This window comes from Alternaria atra (assembly GCF_907166805.1).
Source record: "Alternaria atra isolate CS162 genome assembly, contig: 25, whole genome shotgun sequence".
NCBI lineage: Eukaryota > Fungi > Ascomycota > Dothideomycetes > Pleosporales > Pleosporaceae > Alternaria > Alternaria atra.
The window spans coordinates 4,355,032-4,374,130 of NW_025091323.1; the positions used below are offsets into that span (position 1 = coordinate 4,355,032).

General features: G+C 50.6%; 11 protein-coding genes across 11 annotated transcripts; 6 read left to right on the top strand and 5 right to left on the bottom strand.

Annotated features, from left to right (window-relative positions):
- Positions 1-27: 27 nt before the first annotated feature.
- ALTATR162_LOCUS6511 (uncharacterized protein) lies at positions 28-1,507 on the top strand (the record flags this gene model as incomplete). The annotated part of the gene is made up of 3 exons (XM_043314133.1): positions 28-294; positions 350-412; positions 467-1,507. The coding sequence occupies 3 exons, from the start codon at positions 28-30 to the stop codon at positions 1,505-1,507; spliced, it is 1,371 nt and encodes a 456-aa protein (XP_043170068.1).
- Positions 1,508-1,660: 153 nt separating this feature from the next.
- Positions 1,661-2,650, bottom strand: ALTATR162_LOCUS6512 (uncharacterized protein; the record flags this gene model as incomplete). Its single annotated transcript, XM_043314134.1, has 1 exon — positions 1,661-2,650. The coding sequence occupies one exon, from the start codon at positions 2,648-2,650 to the stop codon at positions 1,661-1,663; it is 990 nt and encodes a 329-aa protein (XP_043170069.1).
- Positions 2,651-2,748: 98 nt separating this feature from the next.
- Positions 2,749-3,885, bottom strand: ALTATR162_LOCUS6513 (uncharacterized protein; the record flags this gene model as incomplete). The annotated part of the gene is made up of 4 exons (XM_043314135.1): positions 2,749-3,084; positions 3,143-3,405; positions 3,453-3,577; positions 3,626-3,885. 4 exons carry the CDS (start codon positions 3,883-3,885, stop codon positions 2,749-2,751), a joined length of 984 nt encoding a protein of 327 aa, XP_043170070.1.
- A 1,701-nt stretch (positions 3,886-5,586) lies between these two features.
- ALTATR162_LOCUS6514 (uncharacterized protein) lies at positions 5,587-7,769 on the top strand (the record flags this gene model as incomplete). Its single annotated transcript, XM_043314136.1, has 2 exons — positions 5,587-5,647; positions 5,698-7,769. The coding sequence occupies 2 exons, from the start codon at positions 5,587-5,589 to the stop codon at positions 7,767-7,769; spliced, it is 2,133 nt and encodes a 710-aa protein (XP_043170071.1).
- A 423-nt stretch (positions 7,770-8,192) lies between these two features.
- On the top strand, positions 8,193-9,389 carry ALTATR162_LOCUS6515 (uncharacterized protein; the record flags this gene model as incomplete). The annotated part of the gene is made up of 3 exons (XM_043314137.1): positions 8,193-8,282; positions 8,332-8,586; positions 8,637-9,389. 3 exons carry the CDS (start codon positions 8,193-8,195, stop codon positions 9,387-9,389), a joined length of 1,098 nt encoding a protein of 365 aa, XP_043170072.1.
- A 98-nt stretch (positions 9,390-9,487) lies between these two features.
- Positions 9,488-9,952, bottom strand: ALTATR162_LOCUS6516 (uncharacterized protein; the record flags this gene model as incomplete). The annotated part of the gene is made up of 1 exon (XM_043314138.1): positions 9,488-9,952. The coding sequence occupies one exon, from the start codon at positions 9,950-9,952 to the stop codon at positions 9,488-9,490; it is 465 nt and encodes a 154-aa protein (XP_043170073.1).
- Positions 9,953-10,372: 420 nt separating this feature from the next.
- Positions 10,373-11,426, top strand: ALTATR162_LOCUS6517 (uncharacterized protein; the record flags this gene model as incomplete). Its single annotated transcript, XM_043314139.1, has 2 exons — positions 10,373-10,611; positions 10,661-11,426. 2 exons carry the CDS (start codon positions 10,373-10,375, stop codon positions 11,424-11,426), a joined length of 1,005 nt encoding a protein of 334 aa, XP_043170074.1.
- Positions 11,427-11,519: 93 nt separating this feature from the next.
- On the bottom strand, positions 11,520-12,509 carry ALTATR162_LOCUS6518 (uncharacterized protein; the record flags this gene model as incomplete). The annotated part of the gene is made up of 2 exons (XM_043314140.1): positions 11,520-11,951; positions 12,012-12,509. The coding sequence occupies 2 exons, from the start codon at positions 12,507-12,509 to the stop codon at positions 11,520-11,522; spliced, it is 930 nt and encodes a 309-aa protein (XP_043170075.1).
- Positions 12,510-13,326: 817 nt separating this feature from the next.
- ALTATR162_LOCUS6519 (uncharacterized protein) lies at positions 13,327-15,028 on the top strand (the record flags this gene model as incomplete). Its single annotated transcript, XM_043314141.1, has 3 exons — positions 13,327-13,644; positions 13,701-13,909; positions 13,963-15,028. The coding sequence occupies 3 exons, from the start codon at positions 13,327-13,329 to the stop codon at positions 15,026-15,028; spliced, it is 1,593 nt and encodes a 530-aa protein (XP_043170076.1).
- Positions 15,029-15,978: 950 nt separating this feature from the next.
- ALTATR162_LOCUS6520 (uncharacterized protein) lies at positions 15,979-17,076 on the top strand (the record flags this gene model as incomplete). The annotated part of the gene is made up of 1 exon (XM_043314142.1): positions 15,979-17,076. The coding sequence occupies one exon, from the start codon at positions 15,979-15,981 to the stop codon at positions 17,074-17,076; it is 1,098 nt and encodes a 365-aa protein (XP_043170077.1).
- Positions 17,077-17,265: 189 nt separating this feature from the next.
- Positions 17,266-18,924, bottom strand: ALTATR162_LOCUS6521 (uncharacterized protein; the record flags this gene model as incomplete). Its single annotated transcript, XM_043314143.1, has 1 exon — positions 17,266-18,924. The coding sequence occupies one exon, from the start codon at positions 18,922-18,924 to the stop codon at positions 17,266-17,268; it is 1,659 nt and encodes a 552-aa protein (XP_043170078.1).
- Between the last annotated feature and the right edge of the window lie 175 nt (positions 18,925-19,099).

Sequence of the window (19,099 nt, forward strand, 5' to 3'; positions counted from 1 at the left end):
CGATTTCGAAAGGTCTATTCTAGGAGAATGGCGATTTATAGCTCTGTGACTGGAGCTGTGTCTTCATTGCTCAGTCCCGTTACATCACAAGCCTGGGGACCACTTGTTACTCTATGCAAGAATGGCACACTTTCGCAATTTCAAAACTTGAAGCATGGCAAGCTGGTGCTATTCGAAGGCGGTTCAAGCAAGGCTTCCTCTGTGTTTGGTTCTGACAAAGAGGGCCTTCCAATTGCTTTCCTTGACGTGCTCGACGAGAAATTCTGGGTGCGATTGGCGCTTTTCGCAGACATGGTGTGCTCTCGAACACCCAACATGATCTGAAGGAATACGAGCTGATAGGTCTTAGGGCTTTGCAGAGAGCTACATGTTGGGAGAATTTACAACGCCAGACTTGACCAAATTCTTCGAGGTGAGGTTCCGCGTCTAGTAAGCTTTGTAGGACGGTTCCAACTTACACTCGTAGCTTTTCATTCTAAATCGCAACTATCTTTCCAATGGCTCAACTTTTACCTCAGCCGTCTCCTCTGGCCTCGCCGGCCTGGTACGAGGCAGCAATAACCTCAAAAACGCGCGCCTCAACATCTCCGCGCATTACGACATCTCCAACGAAATGTTCGCCGCCTTCCTCTCACAAGACATGACGTACTCATGCCCGATATGGCTACCGAAATCAAACCCAGAATCCGCGAGCGAAAGCCTCTACGATGCACAAATGCGAAAACTCGACCGCTTCATCGATAATACACACATCAAGGGCACAGATCATGTTCTGGAGATTGGTACCGGATGGGGAAGCTTCGCCATGCGCGCCGTACAGCGGACAGGCTGCAGAGTTACATCCCTGACCCTCTCAATTGAGCAAAAAGAGCTAGCAGAAGAGCGGATACGAGAAGCCGGCATGTCAGACAAAATCAAAGTCCTTCTATGTGATTACCGTAGTTTGGAAGTCCCAGAAACAGGACCCTTCGACAAGGCGGTATCAATCGAGATGCTGGAGGCTGTGGGCAAAGAATATTTGGTCACATACTTCAGGTGCATCGACAAGCTACTCAAGAAGGAGGGTGGTGTAGCATGTTTCCAATGCATAACCATGCCCGATGCGCGCTACGAAGCCTATGCCAAATCCGATGACTTTATTCGTCGGTACATCTTCCCCGGTGGCCATCTCCCCGCCGTATCCGAACTTGTCGCTAGCATACAAACTGCATCAGGTGGATCGCTTGTTGTCGACAGCGTAGAAAACATCGGCCCACACTACGCGAAAGCGCTACGATTATGGCGGGAAGAGTTCCTGGATAACTGGGAAGGCAAAATCAAGCCGCAGCTCATCAAGGAGAAGAGCACGGAAGGTATGGATGACGAGGGTGCGGAGGTGTTTAAGAGGAAGTGGGATTACTACTTCAGGTACTCGGAAGCAGGATTTTCGACAAAGACGCTAGGAGACGTTATCATTACGGTGGGAAGAGAAGGTGCTATGCAGATGATGGAGGATGTACCGCTGTAAAGATGGTGCTTTGTCAATGCTGTTGGATATGGTAGATACCCCTCTCCATTATTTGGTTGAGCGTTACCGCTTTTCGATATTATGAATGTATGTCACTAAGATGCTCATGGGCCCCTCTTTCTATGTACATGTGTGTGTGACGAGTGTTCATGCTCATCTTCCTCCATATCCTTCGTCAAAATCGGGCAATGCTGCCCGATACTCCATCGCTAATTTACTCGAATCCAGACACCCACTCACTTCTTGGACAGCTTGCGAGGCTTGACGGTTATGTATAGCAAAGTAGTGTCCCATACCATCAACATCTTTCACCTGTGCGAAGCTCGTAGGCCGAATACGGTCTTCAGCGCCAGCGCTATCGGGTGGTGAAACAGGATATGCTTGCCCTGAAGTGGGTACGATGGTAGGTTGATACGCTTTGTATACCGACAACGGTGCTGGCGTAAAAGGTGGCGATGCAGGAACGCCATTTGGTACTTGTGCAAAGAATGGCGGCGAGTACTGTTTTGAATATCTCGATGCTTTCGTTTGTGTCGTCGAACCGGCAAAAGGCGTGTGGTGTGGCGGAGTGGACGGGAGTAGGGGAGGGGCGTTACCGGCTGTCAAGCTTGCTGGCAGCGTACTGAGTGGAGCGGACTGTGTGCGAGGGACGCATGGTCTGTACAGGTCGTACGACTGTGGTAGCGCAGGTGGGGGAGAAGTGTAAGGGTGATTGCTGACTTGCAGTGCAGCGTCGATGTCTGCGGAGAGCTCTGCAAGGATGGTATTGTGCGGTGGCGTCGTGTCGAGTTCGAAGATTGGAGGTGGATTTTGCGACACGTTGGTAGCCTCGCTCGTGGCTGGGAATTGGTTGCGGGAAGTTAGTGAGGTTTGATAGACTCCTTGGGGTCCCACCAGATGCAGGTTATGCGTCTCCTCTTTCGACTCTATATTGTACAGTGTGCGTGATACAGCCTCGCCATCGGGTTTGACTATGTGAAGCCTGTTTGATCGCTGCTCTGGCATGAGTGTTCCAGAAGTCTGTGGAGGGCTTTTTCGAGGAATCTGATATGTAGTTCTAGTATCAAGTGGCAGCAAACCGGCAATCAGCGTGCTCTTCGCTGTTGGTCGTGCTGTGCGTAAGCCTGAGACGCCGGGTCGCATATTTGTGCACTGCTGTCGTGGAGCAAGAATATTTGGGGTTGAATAAGAAACAGCGCGCCCGTGCTGGGAAGGCACAGATGCTTGGTTGGTTGAATGCGCTACATTCGGTGACTGAACTTGTGGGTTGGATCCAGGCTGAGGATCTGTGGGACTAGTATGTCTGCTGCTTGGGGTACTGGATACTCGGTACCTAGACCGTGAATCTCCCGTTGTATGGGGAGAAAGTCCAGTATGCTCCATGAGCGTCGAGGTCGTGTGTGTCGTACGCGATTGAGATGATTTGACCTTCTGGGACTCTGGTGGACATAAGAAGTCCGGTAATGAGGCGCGAGAGATTCCTTGGGCTCGCGGTGGCCCAGAAGCGGACTGCGACCGAGTGTGATTTCCTTCTGCTGCCGGAGGGGCCAATAGGGTGGTTGATGGAGGTTCTCGCCCTAATAATGTCCGATAGCATCTGCGCTGTTCTTGGAATGGAAGCTGGCTGACGAAAACCGTTCGTAAGAAGTTTCGTTCAATGGAATCTAAGTTCAGCTGGCTGCGGATCGACTGTAGTTGGTCTCCGTAGTGCTGGCACAGGAAGTGAATACCATTTCGTGGCTCCCAAGCTAAGCCTCGGATCTGACAGAAGTGAAGTAGTGTTCTGACAAGATATATCATGTTCAATCCTTGAAACGTTCTCAATACACCGTCAGCCCTGAGGCTCAGCAAGACGAGGTTTTTGGCAAGGGTTCCGTTTGATGGGGTCTCATACGATCCTATGCAGTGTTAGCTGGAGAATAAAACAGGTCTACGTGCAACTGACCAGAAGGTACCAGGTATACTTCTATTGTCGCCGGACGTGTACATCCTGTGTCAAGAAAGCTGGGCCCAGTTTGTACCACCATCTTAGAGGGAAACAAGGGATTCATGCCCTCAGGCAGTCGTACACTGTCGCCGTCAGCCAGCCATCAGTTAAATAGGGCGGGTCTAGCATACCGTCGATCGGCCTCGAGTTTCTTTTTGATCCGGTTGTAATCTTTGTCGTCATACGCAATGAACACGTCCCGTATCTCGCATTTGTATCCCAGGCAAAGCATCGCAAGCTCACCCATGATAGCATAAGTGAACTTCTTGCTCTCAAACAGTCGACGGACATGGCTCGCCGCCGCTAACACGTTTGCTTGAGGCGGTATTTGCATTTCGTTCCCCTGACTGGTTCGTTGTTTTCCATGTCCAGCGACATCGTGGTATCCCATGTTGGTAGTCGTGTTGCGCGATCAAATCAAAAGCGGTGAAGATCACTACAGAACATAAGTCGGTTTCCAGATGAGGAGACGACAAAGTGGATGAGATGCAACAGGTGTATAAAGCCGCACAGGCAAGACCAAAGAGTGATAGAGTAAGATCTCAGCGAAGTACTGGGCCTGGAGCATCTTTTTGCAGCTCCGCCATTCTGGTGCACGGGTGGAGAATCATGCTATAAGCGACAACAGTGTTCTTAGACTGGACGGCTCTCCTGATCCCGTATTCGAGAATCTCTATATCCAATGCTGATGGACTGCGACTTCATTGGCTGGAATCGTATTGAGAGCTGACAAGGACGCCCACAAAGGCTGAGCCAAAAAGCTGAGAAGTGGGCCCTCAACAAGGAAGTCGTAATCACAGAATAAAGTGGAGGGGGACTTCGTAGCGGCGGGTCTTGGGCACTCCGACAATTCGTAGGTTCGACATACTATTTTCATCTCTGTTGTCGCTTTTCCGGGTGTTCTTGATCGAGGCTGAGTGGGTTATATTTAGTATCGGATAGGTCGGCCAATCTTAGCTAACAACGGATGCGGGTCGCCCGAGTACGAGCGAGTTTGAAACAACTGTTCGGCGCATATGATCATATTTCGAACGGTACAGGCACGTTCTTCGTATGGCATATCGTTGTTGAAGTTGCGCGCTGGATACAAGTATATCTGGTGTAGTAGTGATCCTGTAAATAGTATGCGCTGTGAGCACCTTGAAGCCTTGACATGTATCACTTGAGACAGAACATGCGATAGATTGATCAATGCTCTCGCCTTTCGTAATAGTATACACGTATAAAAACGAGTGTCGTATCTGCACGGATCGAAAACCGCTGATGAGATCTGGTGTGGTAGATACGGATGCCAAGCTTAAAACGCTGCAAACATGATGAACGCTATTGTGTCGCGAAAGAAAAGGCTGCACACCGCTGGTTTTATGCTGGAGCTGCAACATCGCAGTCGTCGCTAGATGATTGGTATGCTCAGATGCCGCCTCCTAGAGCCTGGTGTCAGCGTAATGCACGGCGCCATGGTCGACTGGTTTGAGACAGGGATGCATCATCTAAACTAAGCAGGCAATACGGGAGTAGCATACCTGACCTGTCGACTGTGACGGTGTAGTCGCCTGCAGCACGGTCTCTCTGCTTGTCAGCGAGTGCCCTGGACTTGACGATGAAGTAGCCACTGCCGAGTGAAGCCAAAGAGATGAGCGTCATGCTGCGAGGACTGCCAGTGGTCAGCATCAGTTACCTCTCCGAATGCCAGGCATAGGCTCAAGCCCTAGCTCGACAACATTCGAAAGGTGCTTGACTTACGTGAGAAGTCTGGAGTAAGCCATGGTGTGTTATCTGGGATATGTTCAGCTGAGACGTGTATTTTGGAGTAGGAAGTAGACGGTCAAGTTCATCGAAAGCTGGAGAAGTTGTTGGGACAGCCGGAGCCCTTCCGGGACCGTCGTGTGATGTATTTCCCCTCTTGAAGGTGACGCAGCTAAAGCTTCCCCAGATCGGCTGTCGAATCCCTACCCGTCGATTACCTCCGAGGCGGTATCCAATCAAACCTTGTCAGCGCCGATCTGCCACCGCTCGGCAGAAAAGTTCCGCAGCTCTCCCACTCCAGTGCGGTGCGATTGCGCACCATCTACACCAACACACAAATTTCGCGATGCCTCTTCCAAAGCGACAGGCTATACCGGTAAAAGGCGCAAAGGCCAGCGTGCCTACCAGTAAGTGGCGTGTAATGCGACAACCAAGTACTGCGCTAAAGTTCCTATAGACGATTCGCGATTCGCAAACTTCGAAACCGACCCCAAATTCAGACTTCCTTCCAAGAAGCACACAAAGACGAAGCTCGATCCCCGATTCTCGCGATTGCGAAGCGACCCAGACTTTTACAACAAGGCTACAGTTGACAAATATGGCCGAAAGGTATCGAAAGAAGCTGGCAAAAAGGCCATCGACCGGTTGTACGACGCCGACAGCGACGACAAAGACGACGAAGATGAAGAAGAAGACGAAGACGAAGACGAGCTAGAGCTAGTGCGGCCGGCTGATAAGAAGCGAGACAAGGCCGTCAAGAAAGAAATGCAGAGAGTACAGCAAGAAGGCTTTGATCCCATCAGAGACGGTGGACTCGAGTCTTCATCTGATGAAAGCTCGAGCGAAGAAGAGGAAGAAGCTGAGCTCGAGGAGCAGACAGAGCTTGCGGGCGATGACAACGAAGTTCCGACAGGCGACATATCTGCACGCTTGGCTGCTGTGAACATGGACTGGGACAATATAAGGGCAACAGACATCATGGCTGTCGCAAATTCCTTTGTTCCGGCTGATGGGCGAATCCTTAACGTTGTCATCTACCCTAGCGAGTTCGGTATGGAGCGGCTACAGCGAGAAGAGATTGAGGGACCACCCCGGGAAATCTTCGCATCGACATCTAACAAAGACAAGAACAACATTGGTACACTCGACGACGATGACGACGACGACACCTCAGAGGTGGACGATGAAGAACAAAACAGGGCAGACTTACAAGGAGACGAAACAGGCGAAGAGTTCGATTCCACCAAGTTGCGAGCCTACCAACTGGACAGGCTGCGATACTACTACGCTGTCATTACATGCTCTTCTGCCAACGTCGCAAAGTCAATCTACGACAATCTCGATGGCCGGGAGTACCTGACGAGCGCCAACTTCTTCGACCTACGATTCGTTCCCGACGGTACAACCTTCGATCAAGACCCCCACGACGAGTGCGCAAAGCTGCCGGACGGCTACAAACCTAATGAGTTCTCAACGGATGCGCTCACACACTCAAAGGTCAAGCTGACTTGGGATGCCGACGATGCAACACGGAAGGAGGTGCAAAAGCGTGCTTTCTCGCGCAAAGAGATTGACGAAAACGAGCTGCAAGCATACCTGGGTACGGACTCATCATCTTCCGAGGATGAGGAAGAGGTGGCGAAGGCAGACAAGGCTGCAAGTCTCAGAGCAGCCCTGGGCTTGGAGGCTCCTGGCAAATCCTCAAAGACGAAGAAAAAGGCGTCTGCGAAACGGGATCGTGACTTTCCGAAGCCAGATAGCGAGATGCAGATCACCTTCACAGGAGGGTTATCCAACGGCGCCGGCAACGGTGATGTGTTCGAAAATGATATCCCGCTGCAAGAGACTACGATGGAGAAGTACATTCGAAAGGAGAAGGAAAGGAAGGCGAAACGTAAGGAGAGGTGGGAAGCCAAGAAGGCCGGTCGAGACCCTGACGCTCCAGTCGAACAGGAGGTGGATGAGCCAGCGGATGCGAACGATGACGATCCATTCAACGACCCATTCTTCGCTTCTGATCCCGAAGAAGCTGCAAAGGCCTCCAAGCCCAAGTCGAAGAAGTCCGAGAAAGCCAAGAAGAAGGCAGAACAAGAGCAACAGGATCAGGCAGCTGCAGCGGAGCGCGCAAATCTGGAGCTGCTTATGGCTGATGAAGACGATTCAAAGTTGCGTCACTTCGACATGAACGAAATCGTCAAGTCAGAGAAGGCGAAAAAGAAGGGCAAGAAAGCTAAGAAGAACGCCCCCATCATAGAGGACAACTTCAAGATTGACACCACTGATCCCCGTTTCGCGAAACTATACGAGAGCCATGAGTTCGCTATCGATCCTACGAACCCCAGGTTCAAGGAGACATCGGGTATGAAGGCGCTGCTAGAGGAGGGTCGCAAGAAGCGGAAGCAAGGCAAGGATGAAGATGAGCCAGAGCTTCAACGAGAGACAAAGAAGTCAAAACAAGACGCTGCAGATGGTGATGACGATATCAAGAAGCTGGCTGCTCGCGTCAAGGCGAAGAGTAAGCAGAAGTAAAGTAGGCTGTGTAAATAGTATTTGATACCCAGCGAACAAGCTCATACTGCCCATGTTATGTCGAATTCGCGTCTGAGGCGTTTCGTTAGGTTGTTCTGAGATTTCCACATAGCGGCTTTTGCAAACTTCAGTGGTAACTCCTTCCTCCTTTGCCCTTGTTACGTGCGATGGCATGTGTGAAGCCTGGCTAAATCGTCACTCCGAGTCACTTCAGACACATCGGCCGCCTCTCTCTGCTACTCTCCTTGTCTCCTCACCTGCATTGCGTCCTACGATCTTCGCACACATATTTCACCTATATCATATCTCGAAACTTCTCGTAATGCCCTGTTTGGGCAAATCGGACATCCTTATTCTATCGCATTTGCGGCTTCTTAGTCTCCAGTCTCACATCCAGTTCAGCTTTCGACTTACTGCTAGTGTATGGCACCACCATGGGTCACATTTGATAGCATTGTCGCCTGGAATGGAAATTGTGCCAATGGAGCAGAGCCAGATATTGCGGGCGTCGGCGTGAGTTCGCAACATTGCTTGCTTTCACATTGATCTAACAACATTGCAGGTCGTCTTGTCATTTGTCATCGCAAGCTTCATGACCACATTCGCCTCTATCCTCGCTATGCTTCTCGACCAGGCCTTCGATAACAAAGGTCACTTCACGCCTCGAGCGCCGCTGATATACATACGCGAACGCTTTTTGGAGAACGGATGGAAGAAACACTATGCGTGGCGTCCGTTTCTAGACCCGCTCATCATTGGATTCGGTGATCAGCAGCTCATCACTGGTTACGCTGTACTTTTGAGTGGGTGGATTAAAGTACGCTAGGTTTCACGTCGTACTCACTGTACTGACAAAAACACTTGCAGGTAGCGCAAGGCTCTTTTCGTGTTCAGGGTGCTCACTTCGTCCTCATCCTCTACATATGCGCCCTCTCGTCGTCGTCCCATCTCGCTGCTCTGATAACACTCCGAAAGTACTTCCGCAAGTACAAGCTCATCGCAAAGATCCGCCTCACGCTTGTCATATGCTTCGCCGTGTTCCTTCTCACCTCCATGATCGCTGCTATCGCGAAGCCGCCCAGCCTTGTAGAAGATAATGATGGCACACCCGTAGTGCGCAGTCGTGTACAAAGACTCTCTTTCCTCGTACCGCTGTTTCTCATCTTGATCGGCTTCTCCACTGCAATGGTGTGCATCCTATATGGTCCGGAAGGTAGAGGTTTGGACACACCATCGTCTTGCTCAGAGACTTCAATACAAGCCCTCGTACGCCGTTTGACCGACTCAACACAAAAGCAGAAAGCGTTCTCACTACAAATTATATGTTCAGCGCGTCTTGGTCTGCGTCTCATATGCTTCCTCTTCCTTAATCCAGCCATTGCGTTCATAGTCCAGATCTTGCTCGCAATATTGTCCGCTACCCTGGTCCTGACACAGAAGTTCGCGGCACCAGAGGATCCAAAGCATTTCTGTGGTCTGCAAGACGATGAAGAGAATGTGTGGGGTTTTGGACAGACGCTGAGTGTTGTCATGCTTCTATTGCCAGCTATCACGGCATTACAGACGTACCTGGAGGCGCGCCAGGATATTAAGAAGGACTTCACTAGAAGGCACGACTAAAAGTGGGCGTCGTACAGGCAGACAGAGGACCCCTTAGATACTGGTTTCGGAATCAACCCATTGCTCGCCGCCACAACAGCTACCAATACAATAATCCTCTACAATTTTGCTTTCTCTTCCTCTTTGTCTCGAAGATACCTCATCGCAAACTCAATAGCAGCTTCATACCCAAAAACTCCCAACCCGCAAATCACCGCCTCGGCCTTGTCGCTCAGATAGCTATGATGCCTAAATGCCTCCCTCTTATGGATGTTACTGATATGCACCTCAACAAACGGTATCTCTACGCCAGCTAATGCGTCCCTCAATGCCACGCTTGTATGTGTGAGCGCACCGGGATTTATGACAACAAAGTCTACATTGCCGCGTGCTTCGTGTATGCGATCGACGAGCACGCCTTCGTGGTTGGATTGGATGTGCGAGAAGGTTACGGATTGTGCGGTGCATTGGGTCTGCGCGGAATTGATAACGTCAGAGAGAGATGTGGAGCCGTAGATTGTGGGTTCGCGGGTGCCGAGGAGGTTGAGGTTTGGACCGTTTATCAGGAGGATGGATTTGGTCATTTTGAGGTTTCAGAGGTGGGATATTTCCAGGTCGTAGATATTGGCCTAAGTGAACTGAATAACCCTATTTGTAGAGTTCGTAAGACAGCGCTGATGTTGGGAAAGTTTAACATAAACAGAATTGATTGGTCTTTCGCGTCGCGTAGATGAACGAATGCACGCTCATTCCGAGATTCCGATGGCTTTCGGAAAGGGAAAAGTCCTTACCCCCACCCCTATGATCGGCCCTCTTGCCTTCAATTCCAAAGAATGACGTCCCACTTCCCTTCATGTAGCTATCAGGACCCTTTCCGTTCCTAGCCGATGCGGCTCTAGACGGAACATGTGCGACGCGATCGCTTCTGGCGCGTGTAAGCTTGCCATGGCGTTTCTGCGTTTCCAGTCCAGTGCTCTTTGTATACACAACAACGCGCGATCAACATGACAGACATATCAAGAGAAGAGCTAGATGAGATCTACGCGTTCGCCGTACAGCTGGGGCGGCAGGCGGGTAAGATGCTAATGGATGCTGCGCAATTGAGAATCGATGGTGGGACTGCGACGGGAGAAGAGAAAGAACATGTTCAGAAAGAGAATGCTGTCGATTTGGTTACGGAAACGGACGAAGATGTCGAGGCGTTTATCAAGAAAGCGATAGCCGACAAGTACCCCAATCACAAGTATGCCTTCAATCTTTTGATGCTATAACTATGTCTTAACAGTAAATAGGTTTGTCGGCGAAGAATCCTACAGCAAAGGCTCCTCACGCGACTACCTAATCGACGCCTCACCTACATGGTGTGTTGACCCTCTCGACGGAACAGTAAACTACATCCACCTTTTCCCTATGTTCTGCGTCAGCATCGCCTTCATCCACAAGTCCAAACCGCTCATTGGCGTCATATACGCGCCGTTCACAAACCAATTCTTCTCGTCTTGCGCTGGTCGCGGCGCTTTCTTCAATGAAAACCAACGTCTTCCACTAGTGCGCAACCCCATACCACCCATGCCGGCGAAAGCACCTAGTGGTTGTATTTTCTCGTGTGAATGGGGTAAGGATAGGAGAGATACGCCGGATGGCAATATGCATCGCAAGATTGAGAGTTTTGTCAACATGGCGGCCGAGATTGGGGGAAGACAAGGTAGAGGAGGCATGGTACATGGAGTCAGGAGTCTAGGGAGTGCAACATTAGATTTGGCATATGTTGCTATGGGTGCATTTGATATTTGGTGGGAAGGAGGGTGTTGGGAGTGGGATGTTGCGGCTGGCATTGCCATCTTGCAAGAAGCTGGGGGTTTGGTAACTACGGCGAATCCACCAGAGGATGAGGCAAATGCGCCTATTGAGGAAGTAAAGCTGGGTAGTCGGTTGTATCTGGCTATCAGACCCGCTGGACCATCGCCGACAGAAACAGGGCGACAGAGTCAAGAAAGGACAGTACGTGAGGTATGGCGGCGAGTCCGTAACCTAGACTATTCGCGGCCTGGAGCATAACAACTTGGAATATCACCTTTGGAATTCGCACATGGCTCACATAGTCACTCACGCCTGACATGTGTTTTGATGTATGTTCAGTTCAATTAAAATCTACAACCTTGCCTCATTCAGCTTCCTGGCAATAGCTTCTTGCACCTGCTCGACTGGTAAGTCAGCTACCGCCTTTCCGGTCCAATACCGGTCTTGTTCCAGTCCCTGGTATATCAATGCCTCTGTTCCTAGCACGATCTGCCAGTCATTCTGTTTCCCTATCTCCGCGATCTCCGTCCAAGTGGTCGGGTGGTAACACATCTCCAACAACGCTCCCTTGTGTGATTTCGCCAGGAAGCATTCGAGGACTTGCCGTGCCTCGATCTCGGCAGGTGTGACGGGTGTGAAGTTTGGTACGCAGGCTACGATTGCACCGACACCCTCTAGGCTTTGTGCTTGTGCGATGGTGGAGACGTGGACGAGGGAATCGCCGTATCCGCGAGCTGTGCATTCACTGATCACTGCCTCGACTTCTGAAGGGTCTCTGTTGACCTGCGAGTCCACTGTTAGCACCACCTTCTAATCTCGAGGCATTTACGATGGAACACTTACGAGATATATGGCACTGGCTTTCATCCACTTCCTTAACGCGTACACTGCACTTCTTGCTGCACCGCCTCCGCCGATCACTAACGCTGGTCTGTTCTCAAACTTGGCTGGCTCAACGTTGTATGCGAAGGCATCCCTTATGCCTATTACGTCGGTGTTGGTGCCCATGTATAACCGGTTTCCAGAAGCATCTTCTTGGATGAAGAGTGTGTTTACCGCGCCTACGTCCCTTCCCTCTTCTGTGAGACCGTCGAGGTGCTTCAGTATAGCGACCTTGTGGGGCATTGTTACCGAGGCTCCGTAGAATTGAGGATGTTTGACTAATTCTAGGAACAGGCTCATGTCTCTTGACTCCAGAGGGTATTGTGCCCAGTTTAATCCTAAGTTGTCATATACGGTCTTGTGTAGTAAAGGCGACATCGAGTGTGCAATTGGGTGGCCGAAGAGGTATCCATGACGCTCGGTTTGCGATACCTCTGGTATGCTCGTTTCGGTAGACATGGTAGTATGTGCTTGTCGTGTACTCAGTAGATGGAGATGATGGTTGGTGAGGTTTGCTGTTCAGATTATGACGGGTACTCTTCCAGATGATGAGGTTTCGGAAGAAGAATACTGCTGGTAAAGCTCAACTTGTGTTCCATCATTACGTTTGACCCATGCGCCAATACCCCGGATTCAACGCGTTGGGGACCGGAAAAAGTCATGTTGCACGTGGAGAAGACGCGAGTCAAGCGCGTTCACGTTGATGCTACAGACCGGTGTTCTGTTGACAGCTACGCGATTCATCCAATCAGCGAAGTAGCTCCGGTCACTAAACCTTGCGTGTAAATGCGCTTCCGGACCCTGCGACATCACCAACCCTCTGGGTAATTCCATCACTTCCCAACTAGGTATGACCGGCGTGAAAATTCAGGTCCCCTAGGATTAGTCCGGGTCGGCGAGAGCATGGCTTCTCCACGCGATCGCACAATGTCCGATTCTTCCTAGGGGTGCTTAGCGATTCTTCCGGGCCAAGGTCTGCATCAACCTTTCTGCGAACTGGACGGCCAATGAGTGTGTGCGCGATTGCTTGACTTCTTCGTAGCTCATCTCCATGGGGTTTGTGGCGCTTTCTCCACATTCTCCGCAAAACAGCACGTTATCGGATTCTTCTCGGTTAGGATATATAGGTGCCGACTGATCTTCATCTCTTCGACTGCTCCTTCATCTCGCCCAAGCCAAGCCTACTCCCCTGGCTGACGACCTCATTCTTTACTTTGGTACCAATAGAGACCAACACCTCTGAAGTCGCCAGGCACATCCCTTTACCGACTTCAACATGGGTCTCCTTACCATCGTCGAGGACCGACCGACGCCAAAGGCTGTCTACAACTGGAGAGTCTATACAGCAGCGTGTGTCGCATCATGGGCAGCATGCATGATTGGATACGACAGTGCTTTCATCGGCACAACATTGGCCTTGCCATCCTTTGTTGAAGAATTCCGCTTTGCGGAGATGGACCCCGCAGACCTAAACCTGACAAAGGCAAACATCGTCTCGGTATATCAGGCTGGTGCATTTTTTGGAGCTTTTGGAGCATACGCATCTAGCCACTACATTGGCAGGAGAATGTCGCTTATTCTTTGGGTTCTCATAGTAGGTTACTTAAGTGCTTTCCTGATACACAGCTGCGGAAACTGACACACACTCAGTTCATTCTGGGCGCTGGTATGATGTTGGGTGCTAATGGCGACCGAGGTCTCGGTTTGATCATCGGTGGCCGTGTGCTAGCAGGCCTAGGAGTAGGTGGATGCAGTAACATGGTCCCAATCTACATTTCCGAATTGTCGCCACCAGCTGTCCGTGGACGACTTGTTGGTATCTACGAGCTCGGATGGCAGATGGGAGGCCTCGTTGGATTGTAGGTCAATCATTACTATCGTTCGCAAACAGCACATACTAACTCACAGGCAGCTGGATCAACTACGGTCTCCAGGAGACCATGGCGCCTTCTCACAAGCAATGGATTATTCCTTTCGCCGTACAGCTCATCCCCGCTGGCTGCCTATTGCTTGGCGCTTTCTGGATGCGAGAATCACCTCGCTGGTGTTTGAGCAAGGGAAAGCGCGAGCAAGCACTGAAGGATCTCTGCTGGATCCGCAACCTCCCCCAGGACCACCCATACATCGTTGAAGAGCTTGAGGCCATTGATGCTCAGGTCGAACATGACAGACTTACTGTTGGACCTGGTTTCTGGAAGCCGTTCCTTGCACTTAAACAACGCAAGGTACAATACCGCCTCTTCCTCGGTGGTATGCTGTTCCTTTGGCAGAACGGATCTGGTATCAACGCGATCAACTACTACTCTCCAACCGTCTTCAAGAGTCTTGGTGTCACAGAAGGATTCCTCACCACTGGTATCTTTGGTGTCGTCAAGTGCGTTTTGACCTTTGTCTGGCTCATTTGGCTGATTGATCGTCTTGGCCGTACCAAGCTCCTTATGTTCGGTGCTTTGGGTGGCTCTCTCTGCATGTGGTACATTGCTGCCTACATCAAGATCGCCGATCCAGCGAACAACCCCAATCCCTCAGGCAAACTCTCTTCCGGGGGTATCAGTGCAGTCTTCTTCTTCTACCTATGGACCGCTTTCTACACACCCTCATGGAACGGTACTCCATGGGTCATCAACTCCGAAATGTACAGCCAGCAGACCCGCTCTTTGGGTCAAGCCTTTGCAGCAGCGAACAACTGGTTCTGGAATTTCATCATCTCTAGGTTCACTCCTCAAATGTTCAGTTCTATGGGCTACGGAGTGTACATGTTCTTCGCATGCCTCATGCTGCTCAGCATACCGTTCGTTTTCTTCCTGATACCTGAAACTAAGGGTATTCCACTCGAGCGTATGGACGAGCTCTTCACAATCAAGCCTGCATTCAAGGGTCATGGTATTTTGGTTGAGAGGATGAAGGAGAATGAGGAAGTAAACTTGGTAATTAGGGATGAGAAGGCGAGAGCGGATGAACACACCGAGATGGCATAAGCGCTCGGTTGTCCTACATACGTACAATATAGCGTGCAGCAATGAAAGAATCAATTTCACCGAAAGTCACTTTCAAATTGTGTAAACGTGAGCTGTGAAGATTACATGCTTTGTGATACGCCGTCTTGGAGACATTTTAACAAACCAACGGTGTTAGAAAGAAGCCTTCACGGTATGTTCTGTATCAATACTTTATTTGGAAGCAGTACCCTCTGCTAGTTCCTAACGTAGTTCCCATCAAATTCATCACCCGAGGGATCTTGGTGAATTTTGAGTTGATGATTTGATCACAAAAAGCAAGTCCAATGAGTGACCATCACAATGACATCATACACCCTTCAGTATACAAGGTGTGTCACCTTCCACGGAACGACTATCAACTCCTCGAGGGTCATCGGCTATGTCGGCTTCAAACCGCTAATCGTTACCAGCAGGAACAACCCCCTTGGGATGGTCATCTCCACATTCCTTCTGCGCCGAGCTCGCAGTCGTACTGCGGAGACAAGAATCGGTGACCGAAGTGGCGCCGTCCTCGGGGTATAAGTTCTTTTCCGCTTGGCTAGCGCCAAACCTCCGTCTGCACCGTCACCAGCGCGTGCTTTTCCACTGCTTGCGACGGAACAGCACGGTTGCGGAAGGCACCGTATCACATTTTCCAGCATTACTCCGGGGTATTGAGTGCTAAGTATTCGCCGAGCTTGTTTGGATCAGTCGAATTTACCGCGTCTTTACACGGTAGGAAACGGTGATGGAGGGTGTGTTGATCAGGATCTCGGTCGGTTGTGAGCGGTCTTAGATATACGTCAGTCGTCTTATAGACGTCTTATCAGTTGAATAACTACAATCCCTAGCTTTATAGTCCTCAATTCTATAGTTGTATTCTCACAATATCATACTACATACCACGCACTACACATACTTCCGCAACCGTCTCCCATCAGCATCACATCATGCCGTGCCGTCCAGGTATCTCCTCCATGTCGCTGGGCCGGTGCTATGCTGGCCACAGCCTCGAACACAAGCTCTCCATGGCTGCGAAACATGGATTAGAGGGCATCGAGCTATTCTACGAGGACTTGGTCGATCACGCCGGGTCCGACTCCCCGTCTGATCTCATCGCGGGCGCTGCCTCGGTCCGTGAGCTTTGCTCTTCGTTGGATCTCGATATTATATGCCTGCAGCCATTCATGCACTACGAGGGTCTCGTGGACAGAAAGCGACACACTGAGCGAATCGAAGAGATGAAGCTTTGGATGCAACTGGCACATGTCCTCCAGACGGACATCGTTCAAGTGCCCTCATCCTTCCTTCCACGCGATCAGTGCTCTTCGGATACGAATCTTATCGTAAGCGACCTCCAAGAGATTGCAGACCTTGGATTACAGCAGACACCGGTCATCCGATTCGCATACGAAAGCCTGAGCTGGGGAACACACGTTGACAAGTGGGAGGTGTGTTGGGATATTGTACAACGAGTTGATCGATCGAATTTTGGCATCTGCCTCGACAGTTTCAACATCTTGGGCAGGATATATGCCGACCCCACCTCGGCAACTGGAAAGGTCGCCGGGGCTGATCAAGAAGTTCGCGAATCGATACAACGACTGGTCACCCAGATCAAGCCTTACAAAGAGAAGATCTTCTTCATCCAGATTGTCGACGCCGAGCGTCTCCAACAACCATTGCAACCCGGTCACCCCTTTTACAACGCTGAACAACCAGCTCGCATGTCTTGGAGCAGAAACTGCAGATTATTCTATGGCGAGAGTAGCCGTGGGGCGTACTTGCCCGTCAAGGATGTCGCGCACGCCATCATTAAGGAGATTGGATTCGACGGCTGGGTCAGCATGGAACTATTCAATCGGGTTATGAACAGTGAGGGTCATGGAGTTGTCGAAGAGCTGGCAGAGCGTGCTGCAACTGCCTGGGTATCCATGTGCTATGATCTACAGCTTGATGCAGGAGTGAGATATGATGCGTCGAAGTCTGTGGGCAAGGCGCGTAATGAAGTAAACAGGGCTGAACAAGCCGAGTATGCGCGTTTGTGATGGCGGGTCTGGCATTGTGCTTTCATTTGACGACCTATGCGTTTTGGCGTTTTGGTAAATAACATGTAGAAGATACCCAGTAATCAAGCATCGTTCTTAAGCGTTTCGGCCAGAACATAAAGCGCGCGCATTTCGACAACACCACCGGATCGCATTCTATCTCTTGGATTCAACGGGCTGACTGCGGCCTTACCCAGCGTCATAGAATGTGTTGAGCGGAAACTGAGGGGATTCCTCACTATTTTCTGCGCCCAAGTTCGACGCGGTAGGCATGAAACGGCCAGGGTCCGCTGCTAAAAGGTCGGCCATGCTTACTTCCGACGAAAAGCCTAGGTTCTCCATGAATTGTGGCTGATTCTGTAGCTTTTTGGCACCGTGTTTCGAAGCGAAGTCGTCGAGGAAGCTTCCTAGATCGCCCGATACCAAAGCGTTATAGGGATCGTGGGGATCGAAGATTGGTCCAGCCATCCCAAAATCGAATAAGTTCGGTTCAAATGGCTGTATGTTGTGCCCTTGATGATTGGCATCCATGCCTGATAGCGTACCATGGACCATAGTGGAAGGGTTGGGTGGCTGCTGGTATCGCTCGACGAATGGACCGCCAAGTTGTGGCACAAGAGGCTGGGGAGAGGTCTGTATGGGTCTAGAGTTCTCTGAAGATGTGTCTCTTCGAGTGGCCGGTACTGGTCGTAAACCTGCCGATGGTCCCTCTGATGACTCATAGAATGGCTGACCAAGAGCAGCAAACAACTCGCGGATCCGGGTAAGGGTCGGCTGATCCAAAGTCAAGCTACTAGTACTTCTTCTGATACTCTGCAATAAGCAAGCGGTGATCGCTGGCATCCTCGTGACCCCAAGCTGCTGTTGCAGTACACTCAATATCTCTAAGATTTGTTGGAGCCATGCCTGAGAGGGAACGAGCGTGAACGCGGTAACAAGATATGTGCATCGAAGGAGTAACGCGGGTGGCGTTGCTGGTGTGAAGGCAGAGTCTTTCCGGATGTATTCAAGCTTCTGTGGTAGCGCTGATTTCCACATCTCAAGACGACCGATCATCTCATGTAAGAAGTTTGGTGCTGTCTGCTCTCTAGAAGTGCACCCAAGGATGTCAACCAACTCCAAAAGAGCGTTAAAAGTACTTAAGGCGAGGGTTGGAGTGCTCGACCGTTGCGTTGGTCCAAGATTAAGTTGCCCACTCCACGGTTGCCATTCTTCCATTCCATCTTCCTCTATTTTTCCCATCCATGACAGGTCAGTCCTGTCAAGATAAGGACGCCGTTTCAAGTGTAGAGCCAGAAGACTGTCAAGTACGAAGCAACTCGACAGAACATGCTTTCGTCGAGAGAGAGCCATATCTGGTGTCTCAACAAGCATGAGTGATATTCGCAAAGCAGCGCCAACAAGGTGCCAAGCGGCATCGAACAGCTTCCTGTTGATGTTGAATAATGCCAGATTGAGGAGGGCCTTTACATGATCCAACTCGAATTTGCCTAATTCATTAGGGATAAGCTGCCTTGCAATGTCGTAAAGTTTTCCAGGCGACCATGGACGATAGCTTTCTCCAGCGACGTTGATGTCGTCCTGCGTAATGCCGACTGCAAAGATACTCCACATCTCAGCATGACTTCCCGAATTGGACATATCGCAGGAGAGAGCCAGTCCTCGTTCCGGATAAGAATATGATAACTTCAGAATCTCAAGCTTGTCTGCGATGGGAAGCCAGCATTGCGTATACGTGCAGTATACCTCGATCAGTCTCCAGCAGTCGCCAGGCAGTGGTGTGAAAGACGAGCCTGTAGACTGTTGCAGACTCGGAGAATGCAGATCCGGTAGCGAAGGCGGACCCATTTCTTGGGACATGTAGCTTGTACCGCTTTGCCACGAAATCTGAGCAGGTCAGCGCTTATCAACATCCTGGTCTGGAAGTAATACCGAATGTTGAGATTGAGGTTTTGGTGTTATCTGAAAAAGTGTTGCATCCTCGGTATCAACCTCACTGTCGTCATCTGAGCTTGGTAGCCTG